The sequence below is a fragment of the Hippocampus bargibanti genome, linkage group LG13 (assembly GCF_051943395.1).
Source record: "Hippocampus bargibanti isolate YZ-2025 linkage group LG13, ASM5194339v1, whole genome shotgun sequence".
Lineage (NCBI taxonomy): Eukaryota > Metazoa > Chordata > Actinopteri > Syngnathiformes > Syngnathidae > Hippocampus > Hippocampus bargibanti.
Window position 1 is genome coordinate 17434782 of NC_142746.1, and position 20501 is coordinate 17455282.

At 39.2% G+C, this 20501-nt stretch overlaps 1 protein-coding gene across 1 annotated transcript in view; it reads left to right on the forward strand.

Moving 5' to 3' along the window:
- The window catches only part of cdh23 (cadherin related 23), a 156661-nt gene that overhangs the window by 74578 nt on the left and 61582 nt on the right, over nt 1-20501 (forward strand). Inside the window, exons 12-17 of the mRNA XM_089011482.1 lie at nt 3074-3223; nt 4170-4328; nt 14387-14451; nt 14543-14780; nt 16975-17080; nt 17585-17712. Of these exons, the coding sequence (XP_088867608.1) occupies nt 3074-3223; nt 4170-4328; nt 14387-14451; nt 14543-14780; nt 16975-17080; nt 17585-17712 (846 nt within the window). The remainder of the gene's footprint in view (nt 1-3073; nt 3224-4169; nt 4329-14386; nt 14452-14542; nt 14781-16974; nt 17081-17584; nt 17713-20501) is intronic.

The following is a 20501-nucleotide window of genomic DNA, read 5'->3' on the forward strand; positions in this document are numbered from 1 at the left end:
ATGAAAGCAGAGAGGATCAAAGCGTCCTTTTCACCAGTGGATCAGGGACATGATGGTTGAATGTACACGTCTACTATAAGCTGTTGAAAGCAAACACAAAACTATAGCATCCATTGACGAAAAGAGAAAAATGTCTTACATCTCCTCTCCCATGTAAATCCACTTCAATTCCAAGCCGCGACAGTTCCACATACGCATTGACGCTCATCTCATCGCAGGCTCCTCAAGCCATGCAGCCATCCAGTCACAGACCTAGGTTTACTTCATCAATCAGAGTGAGGCAGGTGGCAAGGAATGATACACAATGAGGATAAGGCTTTATTAGGTGAACTGTGCAATAGTCAATATTCGGTGGCTAACGAAAGAATCCATCTGGTTAGCTATCTATTTGGCTATCTAGCTAGATAGCTATTTGCTATCTAGCTAGCTGATTTGCTATCTAGCTAAATATCTATTAGCTGTCTAGCTATCTAGCTAGCTATCATTTAGCTATATACTCGCTAGCTAGCTAGCTTTCTATCTATTTGAGTTATTCCAGGCATGAGTGAACGCTGGCGTGTTTGGGTGCCGCTTCTCAGCCACAGAAAAACGTATCCTGTGACTGTAAAGTGACCTTGAGAGTTTTGAAAGGCGCTTATAATTGAAATGTATTATTATTAATCCCCGCTTCTCACCTGGTTATGCAACGGCATCATTGCATTGCAAAGAATTGGGCAAACTACTGCAAATTTTTCATTCATTTCCGATGAAATCAATGAGTTTGAACCAGTCATTGAACTTCCTCCCTTACTATAAGGAAATAAAAAGCAAGAAATGTAAATGTCAGCCATACTGGAACAAGATGTGCTGTTTTCACTCGTGCATGCATGTTTTCGAGGTAACTTGTTTTTATTTTGACTTCCTGTCTTGATCTGATAAAGGCCACATGTCAGTAATGATGTACGCACTGTTACACTTGCACAGGAATCATACATTCCTGTAGTCCAGGGAATTACGGGCAGAAGTTTTCTTTTTGAGACTATGACACAAGTGATAGTTACGTCTGTCTCATTCTCTCCGTTGGCTGTTTGCTCTTCCATTCGTTCTTCCGCATGGCTGCCGTCTATGAAACTTTTTTCGACTGGTACCTGTCAACAAACTTTGAGGTTGTCACTCCTGACAGGGTACTTTTATCAGGGGCTTCTACAAGCTGAAGTAAATGGACGAGCAATTAGTTTTATGGGCAGTTTGAGGTGACATCCCTGCATATTGGATGGTCTTTTAAATAGAAGCCATCAACCACAATGGTTCTCACACAGATATAAACAAAAACAAGGGGGCTATTTGAGCTGCCAGCAAAATACCAATCGACCCGTGCACTCATCTTCCTCCGTCTGACACTGCAGGGGATGCGACCGGCTGCCCTGTAGCTTTCAAGTGGATGGCGGGACTCCAGAGATGTTTTCTTGGCTCAAAGCAGCTCGGGGACTTTGCATGGTTGGGGTGTTATTTTGACCCTACCTTGATTTATATTCATGCTTTTGTACTTGAGGGATTATCTGCGTGTGAAACACAGTAATTTGGTCCTCTTCTTAGCGTTTACATTTGGAACTTCACATTGGATCGAAAGGTGTTTGTGCACCATAGTTAATAATTACAGTGAGACCTCAACTTACGAACTTAATTGGTTCCCAGACAGAGTGTGTAAGGCGAAAAGTGTGTATCTCAAAAAATATTTTCCCATGGGAAACCATTAAGATGGGAATAATCTGTTCCCGGGTTTCCATAAAATATACTTTTCAACTAAATAAGCCTTAAAACTACACACAACATACCTTATTCTATGTATAATAAATGTGCTATTGTGTTGTAATGAAACAAATACAGTGCATTGTATCATAAAGTCACTTTATTTACATTTGTGATGGTCATTGATGGCTTGATGGAATGGCGTTGGAGGTCGGAGGTCAAAGGGAATTGCTGTTTGGAAAGAGAGGCACATTACATGAGGACTGTAATTAAAGAAATAAACTGCTGTAAAATAAAGTTTTATTTACCTTTTTGATGGTCGTTGATGGCTTATGGAAGGAGAGTCACCTTCCATAAGGACTGTTGGTAACTTAACCACTGGTGCTGTTCGGCCGTGTGCTTCCGCCGAAGATCACTCCGCCAGCCGTGGTGGGTGTGTATAATGAAAATAGTGCTCATTATAAGGTTTAATTTTCATAAATTTGACATTTGTAAGACGAAAAGTTTGTAAGATAAGGTGTTTGTAAGTTGAGGTCTCACTGTATCAAGTGCCGACTCGACAGCCACCTCAATAGTTTTCACTTTATTTGTCCAACTCAAACTCCAACCCCCACACAAAACAGCATTTTGTGAGCCAGAACCAAATCCCCCCCAATGTACATTTCTGTATTTAGGTAGATAGTCACGGTTGTCATCAGCGATCATAACACCTCTTTCCGTTCATAAAGCACTTCTTAAAATGCATTAAAACAAACGGAATCATATACTCTGGTATGTGTCCAAATATGAAAAGAAATCCTAGAAAATCCATTTGGAAACTGTCCAAATGAAATGTCCACAGACAAAGTGGAATCGGAAAGTTTTCGGCGGCACTATGTAACCGACAGTCTTCATCATCTAAACTCTCTCTACAAATGCCTGAAAAAATGTGATCTGTACAAACACCGTCCAACCCAAAATCAATACAAAATACAATTGTAAATGCCAATTTATTTTGACAAAAAAATCTTCTATGATCTTCAACTATCAATATTTTCTTAAAGCACGCAGGCTACTGTTACTGCTGTTTTTGTTAACCTATCTTCAGTGAACGTATGATTCTCTCATACCACAATGTGTTGTTATACAGTAAAGTCTCGTTATATCGATAGTCCCGGTTATATCGATACTATTCTATGCACGCACGGAGAAAATTACATGCAAACAGGGTCGGATATATCGATAGTCCCGGTTATATCGATATTTTTTCAGACTCCCTTGAATATCGATATAACGAGACTTTACTGTATATATTTTTTGGTCAGATTCAATTACACTCTTTAAACTCTGATCCTATCCATGACAGGGGGTGAACAGCATGTTCCAGGTGTTCCTGACAGGCAGCAATTCCGAATATTTTACCATCTCCCCCACGGCTGTACAAGGGCGTGCTGACATCAGAATGAGGGTGGCAATGCCACTAGACTACGAGCGCATCCGCAGCTACAGTTTTTCCGTAAGTTCCATATCTCAAAACAGGATCCAAAGATTGTCTCCTTTATAAGAAACAAGGCATGGAAGATGGACTAAATCGGTTCAGGAGATTCAGTGTAAAGATTCCTTTGACTTAACACAAAGGAAGTTAGTCTTGTCTTTCAAACTTTCACACGAAGAGCCTATACCTGTCATCCGGCCGTATTTTGCCGTATTCTGTACAATTACAAGAAACTTTATACTGGAAATGCAAAAATTGTTAAATATCATTTTGAGATATTTATGATTCAGTTTTCGTCATGAAAAATTAGCAGTAATCTTAATGATAACAAATATCTCTACTCGTAAAAAGCGAAGTCAACCACCGAGAAAACAAGTCAGTGCGAAAAGTCTTGAAGAAATAAAAGTTCCGAGAAGATAGGTTCCGGTCCAGTGGAATTTTATTTTGAAATCAGTTAAATTAAACATTTTGGTGTGTTTTTTTTTCACTGTAATATCATTCATATTTTTTTAAACATAATACATCGTAAGAACATAAATTCAAATTATATTTTTGCTGTGGAAAAATTCGATTTTTCCACAGCAAAAAAAAAAAAGCCTCAATGCTCTACAACAAAGAACATACTTTGGGCAGACGTTATTGCTGCCGTTAGTAAGGTGACAATGGCTCGAAGGTTGACAGGTATGGGCTCACAGCTCTTTCCGTGTAACAAGGCGGTTTAGACACATATACGCTTATTTGTTTGGTAACCAGGTTTGAGAATACAAAAAAATCCATTCCACACTAGTAAAGACTTTTTTTAAACTCCCAAATTTAGAAACTGATGTTTTTGAGATGTTAATGTGGCCCCTCTGTGTCCTTAGACGACTGATATATATCAACATTAACATATCTCATTTACATTTGGTTTAATGTGACGGATTTCAATATTTGGTGTAAACAACCATTTTTTTCTTCTTCTTTCCAGCTCTTTGCCAATGAGTCCATGTCCGATCATGTGGGATTCGCCCGTATTTTTATTGACCTGATCAATGAGAATGATAACAGACCTATCTTCAGCAAATCTCTCTACAACATCAGTCTCCCTGAAAATACCCCCAGGGGTACTTCACTGCTTCGAATTCTGGTGAGTGTTCCAAAACCGTAAAACCCAGTAATTTATGAATATTGAATTTACTGTATATGAAAGACTTCTTGCCAAAAAATGTATTTTCTGGTGTATAAGGCGCACCAGAGTATAAGGCGCACCCCCAATGAAAGGTGGATTTTCACAGTTTTTCCATATATAAGGTACACCTTCAATGTCTCTGGAAATGGGCAAAAACATGAAACAAAGAATCAATTACACTGGTACAACAGAAATATCGATATGCGACCCACAAGTGCTCTTTTGTTTATTGATGTACCGTATTTCCTGTTGTATCAGGTGCACCGAAGTATAAGGCGCACCTATAATGAATGGTGTAATTTAAAACTTTTTACATATGTAAGGCGCACCTTCACTGAATGAAAAAGGTTTTCTAGATATAATAATAATAATACATTTCCTTTATAAGCTTCTTTCAAAACTCTCAAGGTCACTTTACAGACAGAATAAGTTTTTCTGTGGGTGAGCAGCGTCAGCCACATGCGCCAGCGTTCACTCAACCCAGAAGTTTACTTAGAAATAGAAAGCTAGCTAGCTAATAAATAGCTAATATCTAGCTAGCTAGACAGCTTTATAGCTATATAGCCAACAGATAGCTAGCTAGCTAGATAGCTATACAGCCACATAGTGAATAGAATGAATGGATCATGGTTAAAAGTCCTCTAAATCTATAAACATTTTTCAAATATAAGGCACACCCCATTATAGGGCGCTACAGTAGAAGGTGAGGGAAAATGGAGTCCGTGGCTGCTGACAGGAGTTGGGAGACATATTGTGGCTCAATATTATTTCACATATAAGGCGGACCCGCGTATCAGGCGCAGGGTCATTTTTTGAAGAAAATCGAGGCTTTTGTGTGCGCCTTATACAACGGAAAATATGGTAAATGGTGAAAGTCACAATAAACTGTGTCTATCTTGTGAGTATATCAGCTTTGACTTCAATTAGGCGCGTCCAGATTTTACATTGAGCTAGTCGATTTGCAAGTAAAATGATTAGTATTAGTATCAGTATTCATACTTTTTTTAAATGTATTAGTTGGGTGATTTGTGCTGAAAACATGAGTGACATAGCTCAACAATGGCTGAGAAATTGAGTGTTTTAAAGTCCATCCCTGGTAGTTTCCAACTTGGCTCATTCATGTGGCTTTTTGCCTTATACGACTTATTTGGGAATGGGAATTGTATTGGAGGACAATATTGGCTGTCTGGAAACAAAAGTTAAAGCATATCCCACAATATCAAGACGCCAAGTGAGATTGCCCAACGCACATTACCCTAATGCATATTGTAAAAAAAAACCTCTACAACGGGATTTTTATTCATTGCCAGTCACCACAACCAGCCACACCCGCATTCCACTTGATACAAGTGCAAATCCTTCTGTGTGAAAATCAATAGTGTTTATAGACTGGTGCTCATGAAATGGAGATTGCAGGGCAATCTAATACCCGGTAAGTCTGGCCGATGTTGCTCTTATGCAGCCTGTCTGAGAATATGGACTACTGTTTGTTGAAAGTGAGTTGGCCTGTCAAGAGAAAATAATTGAAAGACTCACTGTCGAGTCTGTACAGGAATGGACACATATTCACCACTTGATGAAGGTGTCCGTTGTCTGAACGGCTAGAATGCACGTATACACTCCGGATGCCACCGAAGACACAATGCAAACATTAAACAGATGTTAGCCACTCAGGGCGAGCTGTTCACGAAGAGAGTGGAATTGAAATAAACTCATCCGTGGACACAGACACAAAGCCACTACACACACTATCTCCTTCAACTCGCTCAAAGTCAACACATGGCTAAAATGAGACAGTGTCATTGTCGGCTTTGCGCTATTAGTTAGTCCGCATGATTACAATCTAGATTTGTGTGTGTGTGTGTGTGTGTGTGTGTGTGTGTGTGTGTGTGTGTGTGTGTGTGTGTGTGTGTGTGTGTGTCCAGTAATGTGTTTGCACAGATTTGTTTACCAGTGTGAGTCTATCATAATTTCGTTCATTAGTAATTTAGACAGTGAGTTACAACGTTTGTGAAGCAATGAATGCAGCAGGCACTTTATTTCCGTGCTGCCGTCTGAATAAACAAGTGAGTGGTCACCCCCGTATGTCCGTGGGGTGGTCATGAGGAATTATTTAAATTTGAGGGGGGAGTTTTAGCCATCCATCCATTTTTTTCCACGGGTTGTCAATGATGCTGTGCTTCTTCAATCATTTATTTTCTCCCCAAACAACTACTTGTCTAAGTTAGTGCACGGCTATGTACAATAGCTTAAATGCTAATTTTCTGTCGTAGTTTTACGTCCTCTTCTGCAACTTATTTTAGCACTTTGCTCTTGCACTGTGACCCTTTAGTGGTGACATCTGCCCTGTAATTCCGGTACTTGGGCATGGATAGGTTTGAATTGGTAAAATTTTTTTTTTCAAATGTTCATCAAGTATCCTCTTTTAGATAACATGTACTTTCATGTACCAACAACTAATGGAAACGTACTGTAAAACAGCTTTAAAAAAACAACTGTAAATGACTGCTTTCTTTTCAAGATATGTGTGCGAGGTGCATTGCTCTCGTTGAGAACCATTTCACTGATTTGGAGCAAGAGGACTTTAGATAGGGTGGAGTCAGGGTATTATTTGTGCAATGCTTTATACCTATGCTAATTGGGTTTATGCACGTGGTTGCCAGTTCTTCTGAAAAGTGCCCCACAAGAAATCTGATAATGTTTCTGAAAGGCTCGTTTTAGGTTAATATTCATTGCTCGTCCGAACAGAGCTGATATACAGAGGTAGTTGATGCATTTTGTAGTGCCCACTCTAGCATCCCAGTGGACACCGAGACCGACACATAATCACACATACAAACACAGCTGTTTAATATTTATGCTTTACAGTGTTACTTATCAGTATAAATATTTATTGTGATTTACTCGTTTGTCTCTATCCGTTCCTCTCTCGCTTTGTCTCTTGAGACTTTGGACATTAGCAGGTGCTAACGTTGGGAGAAATCAATGTGATTCTGCGGTGGAGGGTTACAGAGTGAATGTCTCCTCTGTCCTTTTCGTTGTTTGATGATTACAACGTGAGTGCTTTTTCTCTTGTGATTTTTGTCTATGTGGGTTAACATGGTCTAACAAGCTTAGAGAACAAAGAGGTGTGCCAAGACCTAAAAGTCCTTTGCTCAATCCTTGAATGACTCGGTCTGTCAGTCTGTCGGTTGGTCGGTTGGTCCTTCGGTCGGTACGAATAGTCAAGATCAAACATTAACTAGGAAAACACGGTGTGTTGAACTCCATTTCATTTGCTGTGACAAAATACAAAGCATGAATTCAACATATTTCACATACATTGGATGGTTTAATCATGTCACTAAAGGGTACATTTGCATTCAAAGAACATCCTTGCCTTAGTTCTGGCTGCATGTTAAACATGCTGATTGTGTCTTGTCTTGGTGTCAGTTATGTTCCCTCATCGTTCGATGATACCGCTGCTACCACTTTGTTCCTTTGATTCAGCGTATGTCTTCAGTGTAGTCACAACTCTAATCTCATTCCTTCATCATTGAGGACAGAGGCAGAAAAAGAGGGGGAGGATGAAGGCCTTTGAGCAACTCAGAGCTGCCAGCTGCTTTAAGCCTTTCCACTGGCAGCTCAAACTGTGCGTCCAAGACAGTCCCCCACCTTTTCTTTGTGCCTCTTTTCTTTTTCTTCTTAGTTCAAGCCTATATTTTGCTACTTCACATGTGCTTAGAATAATTATAGCTTTCTCAACTCAACAGTGGACCGCTGCCGCTGTGTCACGTGAACACATAAGTAAGCCAATGAATGATACGACACCTAACATCATGGTGTAAGCTTGTTTAACACTAAAGCAGATGGCAAGAGCAATTGTGAACATATTAATTCCCTTCTCACAGTCTTAGTCAAAAATGATCTTGATTAAGGCAGAATGTTAACACAGTGTTACAGGATTCCACGCTTTGGGTGGATTATACTGTTACAGAAAATATAAACAGGTATGGTATGTGATTACACCAAAATGCAGTACTGTATCTATACATGTATTTGAGAGTACAGTGATACCTTGGCTTACGAACGCTTTAGCTAACGAACTGTTCGCCTTACGAACGTTAAATTCATGAGAATATAATCTTGGCATACAAACTATTTTTCGGGAAACACACGAAGCGCCACAATCAGTGACGTGTCGTTCGCGAACGAGCCGGTTCTTGGATCTCCTGAAATGGCAGCCGGCTTTTTTTTTCCTTTATTCCCCACCCCCAGTCTTCGGTTAAAGCCGCACGTGATTGGTCAAGATCCGTGGTAGTGGAGGGAGGGGGGGACACACGCAGCAGTGAGCGGGCTGAGGGGTTACAAAAGCACACACACACACGAAAGGGAGACGACAAAGCTTGAAACAAAAACAAAAGTGGAAAAAAAAAAACTGAAATGGTGATAAAATGGATAGAAAACACAGTGAAATTTGGACTTGTTTCAATGTTATTGGTAGTTCAAAGGCAGAGTGTAGACTGCAAGGTTAAAATATCCCACCAATCAAGCTCCACAAATAACCAGGACAAGCCATCTGTACAATTTGAAGAGAACATACAAGCAAGGCAACCCGTTATTAATGAAGTTTCTAGTGTGTCTGCCTGCATCTGTTGCTGTTGCAATATCACAACTTCTAAGATGTACAACCCAGACCTCCTTGAGACTCTATGCAAAACGCTATCCATTCCATCAAGCCATCATTGACCATCACAAAGGTAAATAAAACGACTTTATCATACAGTACAGTTTATTTCTTTAATTACAATACCATAGCACATTTATTATACATAAAATAAGGTATATTTCGATTAGTTTTAAGGCTTATTTAGTTGAAAATTATGTTTTATGGGGACCTGGGAACGGATTATTCTCATTTTAATGGTTTCCGATGGGAAATTATTGTTTGGAATACACACTTCGCCTTACAAACTTTCTGGGAACCAATTAAGTTCGTAAGCCAAGGTATCACTGTATTTGGTTTGAGACAGTCATCTTTAATCTGTAAATTAATTGGTGAATTTTGATTATTTCCCAACCTTTACTGAGCCAAGGCGCATACTGTATTTTCCGGTGTATAAGGCACACCGGAGTATAAGGCGTACCTCCATTGAATAGTGTATTTTCAAAGTTTTTCCAGGTATAAGGCGCACTGGACTATAAGGCGCACCTTCAATGAATGAAAAAAAAATTCAAAATATAATATGAAAATACACAAAAGTTTTCCAAATATAAGGCACACCACATAAGGGGCTACAGTAGAATCTGAGGTTACGCACCACATCTTCTACAGGGGGAAATTGAGTCAGTGGCCACTGACAGTAGTTGTGAGACCCGTTGTGGCTCAATATTACTTCACATATAAGGCGCACCTGCGTATAAGGCACATGGTTACCTTTTGAAGAAAATTAAGGCTTTGGGGTGCACCTTATACACCGTAAAATACGGTATTTTACACATCTCGCTAATATAGCAGTGTTGCTCCTGGAAATATGCGATTCGATTCCACCAGTGTAGTCACACACACACACGCACACCCACACAGTGTGTGCACTCAGATTCATTACAATGAAGCATTTATTGTACATGATCACGCAGAGTGTCTCCATTATCAGGCGTGTGGACTCACACATAAACACATTCCCAGGTATCCATATATTGTGAGATGTACACACATAGTGTGTTTGCCTGCTGGCCTCCCCTTCTTTGATGGAAAGAAACACATCATTTAACCAAACTGGTCAACTGAAAACTAATTTCTCTTTTGTAGTTAGTGCCTGAGGCCCCATGGGTTTTTTTTAGAGTTTATATTGGCAATCAGCAGCTCACTGACTTTGTGCACCAACTCCTACACAACTTTTTTTGAAAAAGAATGCTGATAGTCATACATAAGTGCTGTCTATATTTTAACCATTTGACATTCACTATCTAGTCAATAAACAAATTATCGTACATTTAGTGTACATATAGAAGTATTAATGAATATACTGTTGACATCGATGAAAATGTTTATTCGGCCATCATCTCTATTTCTTTTAAGGTGTCGGATATTTCGCTCCTCATCCAAAGTGCTTCGTCAGTGAACCAAAGTTGTGCTGGTAACTCTGGTCCTATATACAGTATATCCTAATGGACAGAGGTGGCGGTGCCAGACCTCTGCTCTGATAGGTCCCTGCTCTGAAGTTCGGGGAGCAGTAGACTATTCCCTGAAGCTAATCTGATTACTACTTGTGTTCTGTCTGATTACCCTCTTATGTTCTATGCGTGGCTCTGGTTGCCCCATTAGCTCTGGTATCACTTCATTACCATGACTAAGCCTACGTGGTAACGACCTAAGACGTCTGTTGTAAACACGGTCTAAATTAAATTTAGACAGGTAAGCACAGTCTAAATTAAATATATGTATAGGGAGTACACAGCACAACATTAGTTCGCTGACGAAGCTCTTCGGATGAGGAGCGAAACGACACCTTCAAAGAGGTACAGATGATGGCTGAAGAACCCTTTTCATTCATGAACCACTCCTGTACGACTGATAGGCTACACAGATGTTGGAATTTTGACTTTCTGACTTTTATTCCCAATATAATATACAGCATACAATTATTGAAGTGAAAAGTTGTTCCAAGACAATTTCTGTGTTTATTTTCAACATTGGCATCTTGGCATCTTATGAGCGACTAGTTGATAAATCACCACCTGAATTTATGCTTGTTTAGAAGAGAATTTAATGAAGAGAATAACAACAAGGAGGGGTTAGTTATACCCAGTAGTTAAGTAAACTTGCCGTCAGTTCAATTTTTACTTGTATGTATTTAAAGTTGTAAGTCTTTGACTTGTTGTTGGCAAAGTGACTTGTCCACACAGCCATGCTGATTGTTCAGGGAGTTAATGACTGATGGTGCGGGGAAGAAAAGATGGCTATCACCTTTACTATTTAACCTCTCACCCGTCTCTATCTCTTGCTCCCTCTCTCCTTTTCTGTCGCGAAGTCAAGAGGGACTCTATAGTTCCCCAGAGGAGCTTCAGTCGACGCCTCGATAGCTGTCACGCTAACACCCCCACTGCTATCATTGGAGCACTTATGGGCCTGTCACTCACCTGGGAACGAGGGAGCAAAAGAGAGGCAGAAGTATCAAGGCGAAAGAGTGTACAGAGGAGATATGTAGAAGGTGTGTATTGGGAGAATGAGAGAGAGGCGGGGTAGAGGATGCAATGCGTAAAGAGTGGGTAAAGACGGAAGAAGTGGCGCAAAGATAAAGGAGGAGTGAGGGAAGGAGGGAGGGATGAAGAGAATTTCAAAAAGAGGAAGAGAAGGAGATGAGTTGCATTTAAGAATGAGCTTTTGGAGACGCCGCAGAGGAAGATTTCGAGGTTAATAAAAGAACCTGACTAGAGTTCTAACTGTGTACGTGTTTGACGCCTGTCCTTCGCAAGTTTGCAGCATGTGCTTCAATGCATTGGACAACAAAGAAATGGGCATTGAAAAGAAACATTGATTTATCAGCCATAAAGATGATGGGAAGCTTCCCAGACTTGAGTCAAACAGTGTGGTGACTTTTGCAGTGAAAACGAACCCCTTGGCTTACAAACTTTTCAGTTTACGAACGTTACCTTTATGAAAATTTTACCTTGGCATACAAACTTTTTTTCGGGATACACACGGAGCTGCCACAATGAGTGATGTGTCGTTCGCGAACGAGCCCGTTCTCCTAACAAGAAAATTGTGGCCACTGTTTTTGTCCTCTATTCCCCGCCCCCAGTCTTCAGTTAAAGCTACATGATTGGTCAAGAACGCAGCAGTGGGGGATGGGGTTACAGACAGAGAGAGAGTGAGGCCGTTCTCCAAAAAACAAAATGGCGTCTTCGGTTAAAGCCACGTGATGGCTGAAGAACCCAGCAGTGGGGAGGGGGGGGGGGGGGGTTAAACATTAAAGAGACAGGCAGACAGCGAGAGAGTGAGAGAAAACACACACACACACACACAAAAGCGAGATGACAGAGTTGTAAACCAAAAAACAAAACTGAAAAATAAAAGAAAAAGCATTAAAAAATGGTTAGAAAATGGATAGAAAACAGTGATATTTAGACTTATTTCAACTTTGATAATTCAAAAGCAGAGTGTAGACTGAAAAGTTAAAATATCCCATCAATCAGGCTCCACAAATATCCCGCACAACTCATCTGTACACTTGATGCAAAAAGCTATCAACCCAGCTGAACAGATCACAATTGATGAAGAACTAGATACAATTATCACAGAGAAAGCACCTACAAGGGATCATTCCTCAAGATGGTGAAAGGAGAAGGTTACGTTCCTCATCAAGTGTTTAATGCTGATGAAACCGGCCACTCCATTCCATCAAGCCATTAACGACCATCACAATGGTAAATAAAATGACTTTATTGTACAGTATAGTTTATTTCTTTAATCATAATACTATAGCACATTTATCATACAAAAAATAAGGTATATTTTGTGTAGTTTTATGGGGACCTGGGAACGGATTATTCTCGTTTTAATGGTTTCCTATGGGAAATTATTTTGGGGATACACACTTTTCGCCTTACACACACTGTCTGGGAACCAATTAAGTTCGAAAGCCAAGGTCCCACTGTATTTCTTTATTTCTTTATTTCTTTATTTTTCTTGGACAAGAAGGGAAAATGCGGTTGGTTGTTGCAGCCTTTTTATTGTCTCTGAAGCTGTGATATAAAGTTTCAACATAACCGAACTGTTCTCAAAAGAATGTCGGGGTCATCAAAAATTCTTAATATATCAAGGGTCATTACGAGACCATACGATTAAATGTTTATGCTGGATGTCCTTGGTGATGCAACCTTTCCGTTTTGAGGGCTGTAGACATTGGTGTTGATTTTAAATTTCAGTTTATGATAATCTGGAACCAGTTCAGGGTGTCCCTTACCTCTCCCCCAAGCTGGAATAGATCCGACATGCTGTACCGGCAACCCTTGTAAGGATAAGCGATATAGAAGATGGATGGATGGATTATTTTGTTTTTTTGGTCTTTGGTCTTTGCTGTTTATTTTTCATTTCATTTGTTTAACCAAAAACAATGCGACAATTAAACAAATGTTCAATTTTACCGATGATGAACTATTCCAGGTTCGCCATTTTGGAGCTTTTTGTGTAAAACTTCATCTGAAGGTTTATTTATTATTTATACTCTCAGAAGCCATATATACTGTAGCCTAGAGGCTATAGTTTCTTCATCCTTTTTTGTTCTGATGTTATGGCAAAAAAAAGCATGTCTGCAGAATTCACGCACCATATCCACCATGGGTGTGGTTTTTGTTAAACAGCTTTTACAGTTATAATTCTTAATGGTCATGTTGTGCAAAAATGTTAAGTTAAGTATCAGAATCAGAATCAGAATACCTTTATTCGTCCCACAATGGGGAAATTTGCAGTCCACAGCAGCAATTGAAAAGGGATGGGGGTGAAAGGATAGAAAACAAGATATTCTAAGCATAACGAAATAAAGTGTCAACTGTATACTGTGCAGATGTAAATGTGCAAAACCGTTCCATAAGAAAAACTGTACATAGTGCAGAATCAAGAAATGCATTTTGATATATTGCAACAACCCATATAACCAAAACCAAACACGAACCAAATACGTATACTAAACTTAGCTTTACTTTCTGTATCACAATCCACTAATTGCTCCAAGAAATATATTGCTTAATCACTGTGACAATTGTTTCTTCCAACTTTGATTCATTTATTCATGTATTCATGTATTCATTTATTTGTGTATTCGTATATTTATTTATATATGTATTTATTTATTTATTTGTGTGTGTATTTATTTGTTTATTTATTTGTTTGTTTGTTTGCTTATTTATTTGTTTATTTGTTTATTCATTTCTTTATTTCTTCATTCATTTGTGTGTATTTATTTATTTATTTATTTATTCATTAGTGTGTATTTGTATTTATTTATTATGTATTTATTTATTTTTTTATGCAGGCTACAGATGGGGACATTGGCACGTTTGGTATTGTTCGTTACTACTTCAGCGATGAGCCAGACCAGTAAGATTCATCTCCCAATACCCTTTATCATGATAAAAATCATCAGTGTGACCAAAAGCCGCCATTTTGTTTGCTTGTTTGTTTCTGACAGATTTTCCTTAGATGCTGAGAAAGGCTGGGTGATCCTGCGGGCCACTTTGGATTACGAGTTAATGCGTCGTTTCACACTGACTGTGTTGGCGAGAGACGGTGGTGGGGAGGAGACCACCGGGAGAATTCGAGTCAACGTGTTGGACGTCAACGACAACGCACCACTCTTCCAGAAGGAGGTGTACGTAGGCTCGTTGAGAGAGAACGAACAGGCTATCCAGCCTGTGGCACGAGTTAGGGTGAGGGCTTAAAAACTGCTTATGATGAATATGTGAATATTTTGATTGAGAAGAAGGATAAATAGATGGTATTGTTAGTCATTTATAGGTTGTTACAAACTTTTTGGCAATAAGCCCGGATAAATGCAGAGGGTTGTGTCTGGAAAGGCATCCGTCGTAAAAGCCTGGCCAAAACAAACATACGAATCAAACCTCTGAAGATGGACATCTGTGTAAGTTATCAGTTATACAGGAGTCGTCCATCGATGAAAAGGTTTCTTCAGCCGTCATCTGTACTTCTTTGAAGGTGTCGGACGTTTCGCTTCTTATCTAAGAGTCTTCGTCAGCGAACTAAGGTATTTTGCTGGTAGTGTTGAAAGGAGATCAAGGAATTGAAAGACATGAAAGTGTTGAAAGGCGCACTTCAAAATCATACACTCGTGTGACGCAACAGTAGTTTTGGCCCTATATATATATATCCCTACTGTCCAGACGTCGCGGTGCCAGATTCTGCTATGATTGGTCCCTGCTCTCAGGTTGGGGGGGAGCAGAGGACTACTCCCTGTGGCTACACTGATTACTTCTATTGTCCTGAGTGATTACTTCTATTGTCCTGCCTGAGTATGAGGTATATGACTGGCCCGATTGCTTCATTTGCCCTGGTATCACCTCATCAGCATAACTAAGCCTATGTTGCCTCAGAAGTCTGTTGTACGAACAATCCAAATTGAACGTCACCCCACCATGGCGATTTAGTGAAGGATTTTGCTGTTTTTTTAAAATAGCTTCTTCTATTCCCCTTTCAAACCATCTATTTTCTTTCGCTAATATTTTAACCTCATTGTCGCTGACGAAGCCTCTTGGATAAGAAGCGAAACGTCCGACACCTTCAAAGAAGTACAGATGACGGCTGAAGAAACCTCTTCATCTCTGAAGATGGAGGACACTGATTCGCTGTGGCGACCCCTTGAAAGGAAAAGAAGTAGAGGCTTCATTTCAGACATCAAAATACAGCGGATCCTGAATTCATGTTTTTCTCTATGTTCGATTATCATGTACTTGTGTGTTTGTGTGTATCCAAGACGTTCAGGCTGACCTGGTATGTTGGCTATTTGTCACTGACACACAAAAAGCCAGAGGTGCACAGGCACAATGGTAACTAATGGCTCAGCACTTCCTTTGATTGTGCCCCCGAGCGATTGCTTTCAACTCCGCAGTGCACAGTAGTGGCATGTGTTTACACTGCAAGACTTCAAGCGATTACTTGGTTCAACGTCCGTCTCACTGTGTTTGATTAGTCTGAGCCATGGGTGTCAAACGATGTCCGGGTCAAGGCCTGCGGCTTGGATCTGGCCCGCCACATCATTTGTGAAAATCCATGCTAATCTATCAAGCTAGTTAGCTCGATAGTGACCGAGCTAGCTAGCTTGCTCTCTTTCTATTCAGGTAGCTGGCTAATCTGGAATTTGCGAAATACTGTATTCTCTTTGTCTTTTCTATAATACCGTACAATAGCTATCTGGCTAGATATTAGCTGTCTATTGGCTTGCTAGCTAGCGTTCTATCTATTGGTCTTACTATTCTATTTGAGTTACTTCGGGTTGAGCGAACGCTAGCGCGTGTGGCTGCCGCTGCTCACCCACAGAAAAGCTTATATTGTGACTGTAAAGTGACCTTGAGAGTTTTGAAAGGTGCTTATAAACTTGGGATGACCAGTTCCACAAGCATCAAGAGGCACACCGCCACTCCAGAGAAAAAGGCTAGTTGAAATACCAGAAGGAGTCAGAAGGAAGTAATGTCTTTTGGAGATTGAGTTTGCTGGGGGTTTGTTTTTTGTGGTTGTCCTTGTTGAAATGGATTTAACGCAACAAGTGGAATCATGCATGTAACTCAAAGATCTGACAACAACAAAATGATCCCGGTGACATTCAGTACATTGGAAGAGAGTCACGACAAAGACCAGCCAACAACAAAATAATGAGGAAGCCCCTTGGTTGTTCTTAATGTTGTGAATTAGTCCTGGAAAGATTTCAATTGGCCAGCTTTTAGCTGAGTTGGTACTTTAACATCCTGGAACAAATAGCCGTAACTAGCTTAAATATTGACAATAACATGCTGGCACTGATTTTTTGAGTGGTTCCTTGTGCACTCTTATTCACTTACTCACCCAAAATGTATCAGTATAAATTTCCTCTGTGCCTTTTCTTGCCCACAGGCAACAGATGAAGATTCTCCTCCCAACAACTTGATCACATACACCATCATTTCAGCTTCGGCTTTTCCTGGATACTTCAGGATCATCATGGTGGAAGGTTACGCAGGTGTGCTGAGCACCACAAGTATAAGGCCAAGTTCAAGAATAGAATACAGATGCTCCCCTATTTACAAATATTCGAGTTACAAACATCGGTACATACGAACATTTTTGTAGTGACGTATGTAGTCTTCTCTCCAGTTGTACATGTACATATCTTTACAGAGCATATATTTTATGAAATGTTTATTTTTGTGTACAAACCAATACAGGTTACTTAAACATACTTATATAAACCTTAAACACACTAAATATACATTCCATACAAAATATAGCACTGAAGCAACGACTTCACGTTATGAAGGACCGTTCTGAATATATCCCGTTCGTAAGTTGGGGAGCGTCTGTACACACTAGGCTACAGGATAAAGTTAGGACACACTTGACTGCGCATTTCACATCAGTGAACAGATAGAATAGATCAATTGACACATTTCTCTAGAAAGAATTTAGTGGAAAGTCTTTATCATTTTGGAATGCCGTATCTTCATATCTACTCTCCCTTCATCAGTCATCAGTGTAACCAGCCCCCTGGACTATGAAAAGGTTCCCGGAGGAACGATATATCTGACAGTGATGGCCAAAGATGGAGGAAACCCAGCCCTCAATAGTACTGTCGCCGTCATAGTAGAGGTTATCGTAAGTACAGTCCTGTATAACACACGTGCTCACACGCACAAACACACATTCTATGTGTGCCGTGTTGAACAAGAATAAAATGACTGTTGTAATCCTTAATGTCATTTCAATGTGATGTTTATATGTTAAGGGCAATATGAATCCTTTGGAAGCTTAAAAGTTTTATTTTTTATTTTTAAGGAACATAGGAACAATGGTAGAACATGGGTTGATTGATGGATAATGCAATAATAAATAAATACATACATACATACATACATACATACATACATACATACATACATACATACATACATACATACATACATACATACATACATTTTAATCAATAAGTGAAAAAGTTACATAATAAATAGATACATAAATGCACGCATAAATACATAAAGATATAAATGGATATTAAAATCAATCGATAAAAAATAAACAAACAAATAAATAAATACATAAATAAATAAACAATCATAGAAATGTCAAGCTACTATGGAAATTGCATTGAACAGTTTGAATAGTGCTCAGTAATTTCTGTATCATACTGTGGGCAGAGAGGAAAAAAAGCTCTCCATCTTTCAGGCATTCTGTGGTACAAGTACTATAAAAACTACAAAGTGGGTATCTAGACAAGCTCTCCTACTGTTTGTTTTGCAATTTCAATATCACTCAAATGAAGTATTTTTTAAAACAATATGTGAAGCATTTTAAAGTCCATGTTAAGTGTTCCAAGTTAAGTGTTGAATGTTTATGTAGTCCTAAAACTCAATATTATTTGAGTAAAAAGGACAAAAAACACATTATTATTATTATTATTACACATCGTCTGGCAGTGAATGAGTTTCCAACAATGAGAAAGAAGCATCCATGTTGCTGGCCAACCCGTACATTCTGTGATAGCCAAAGATCGAAAATATTTCCATGTGGACAAAATTCTGCCTGGGGTAGATATTAACTGCAACGCAAAATCTGAAAGGGAGAGATGATCATAATTCTATATTCAGCTTATATCTTTCTCACATCCGTTTTACCACAGTATGGTTTCCCACAGTGTTGTGAGTCATGCCATACATAGTGGTTTATCAGCTGATGACAGAATAGCGCACAATGCCCGAGTGGAACATGGAGATTGCATAGATTATGGTGCCAGTTACTTTTGCTGAAGGATTAATATTTCTTTGAGGCTCACACATTAAAAAAAATAAATAAAAAAAAAAACTCACCAGAGTAACTCGACAATAAAATATGTTGGTGTGACAAAAAAACTGAAATGTCACATAGTACACCCTTGTGCAAATGAATTGCACCGCCCTGCTATTTTGGCATAAAATTGATTGTTTACATTTTTTTTGACAACTCAAATGATTCAAATGTATAATTTAGTCGGAAGTGTGTCCTCCCTTGTTCTTTATCACCTCAGCGATGCATTTTGGCATGGAATCGACCAGATTTTGACAATTGTTGATGATGGAAGGGTCCCTGTACCAAATCTTACTTATAGCACAAATTAGGGTTTTTTTTTGTTGTGCAATCTTTCTCACGCAGACGAATCTTGATGATTGACCATAAATTCTCAATCGGGTTCAAGTCCGGTGAATTGCCAGGCCAATCCATCACAATAATGTCCTTCTGTGCAAAGAAATCTGCAGTGTTGTATTCATCTCGTTGAAGAAGAACTGATTTATAAACAAAAAAAACCCTTCTTTTTATACCTGACGGAAAGGGGGTTAGGACATGGTAATCCATTAATTATCCAATCAGAGGCCTGGCAAACAAGTAATTAGGGAATGTGGTTGGTCAAGTGTCAGAATCAGAAAACCTTTATTCGTCCCACAATGGGGAAATGTGCAGTCCACAGCAGCAATTTGAAAGGGGATGGGTGGGGGGGGGGGTGAAAGGATAGAAAACAAGATATTCTAAGCATAACAAAATAAAAATGTCAATTGTATACAGTGAGACCTCAACTTACAAACACCTTATCTTACAAACTTTTTGTCCTACAAACGTCAAATTTATGAAAATTAAACCTTATAATAAGCACTATTCTCATAATACACACCCACCACGGCTGGCGGAGTGATCTTCGGCGGAAGCACACGACCGAACAGCACCAGAGGTTAAGTTACCAACAGTCCATAAGCCATTAACGACCATCAAAAAGGTAAATAAAACTTTATTTTACAGCACAGTTTATTTCTTTAATTACAGTCCTCATTTAATGCGCCTCTCTTTCCAAACGGCAATTCCCTTTGACCTTCGACCTCCAACGCCATTCCATCAAGCCATAAATGACCATCAGAAATGTAAATAAAGTGACTTTATGATACAATGCAGTGTATTTCTTTCATTACAATACAATTCCACATTTATTATACATAGAATAAGGTATGTTGTGTGTAGTTTTTTAGGCTTATTTAGTTGAAAAGTATATTTTATGGAAACCCGGGAACGGATTATTCCCATTTTAATGGTTTCCTATGGATTTTTTTTTTTTTTTAGATACACACTTTTCACCTTACACACTTTGTCTGGGAACCAATTAAGTTCGTAAGTTGAGGTCTCACTGTACTGTAAATGTGCAAAACCGTTTCATAAAAATATACCCCTATCGTGACAAATTTTGTTCTGAACTTTACACAAGCTTGAGAATGATTTAAACCAGCAAACAGTCAAGATCACAGGGCGGTGCAATTAATTTGCACAAGGGTGTATGACACCTCCTGTGGGGAATAACGAGATTCCTGAGTCACAAATCGTAATTATCTTCACTTGTTTTAGCTGAAGGAATGTCTGGATGATGT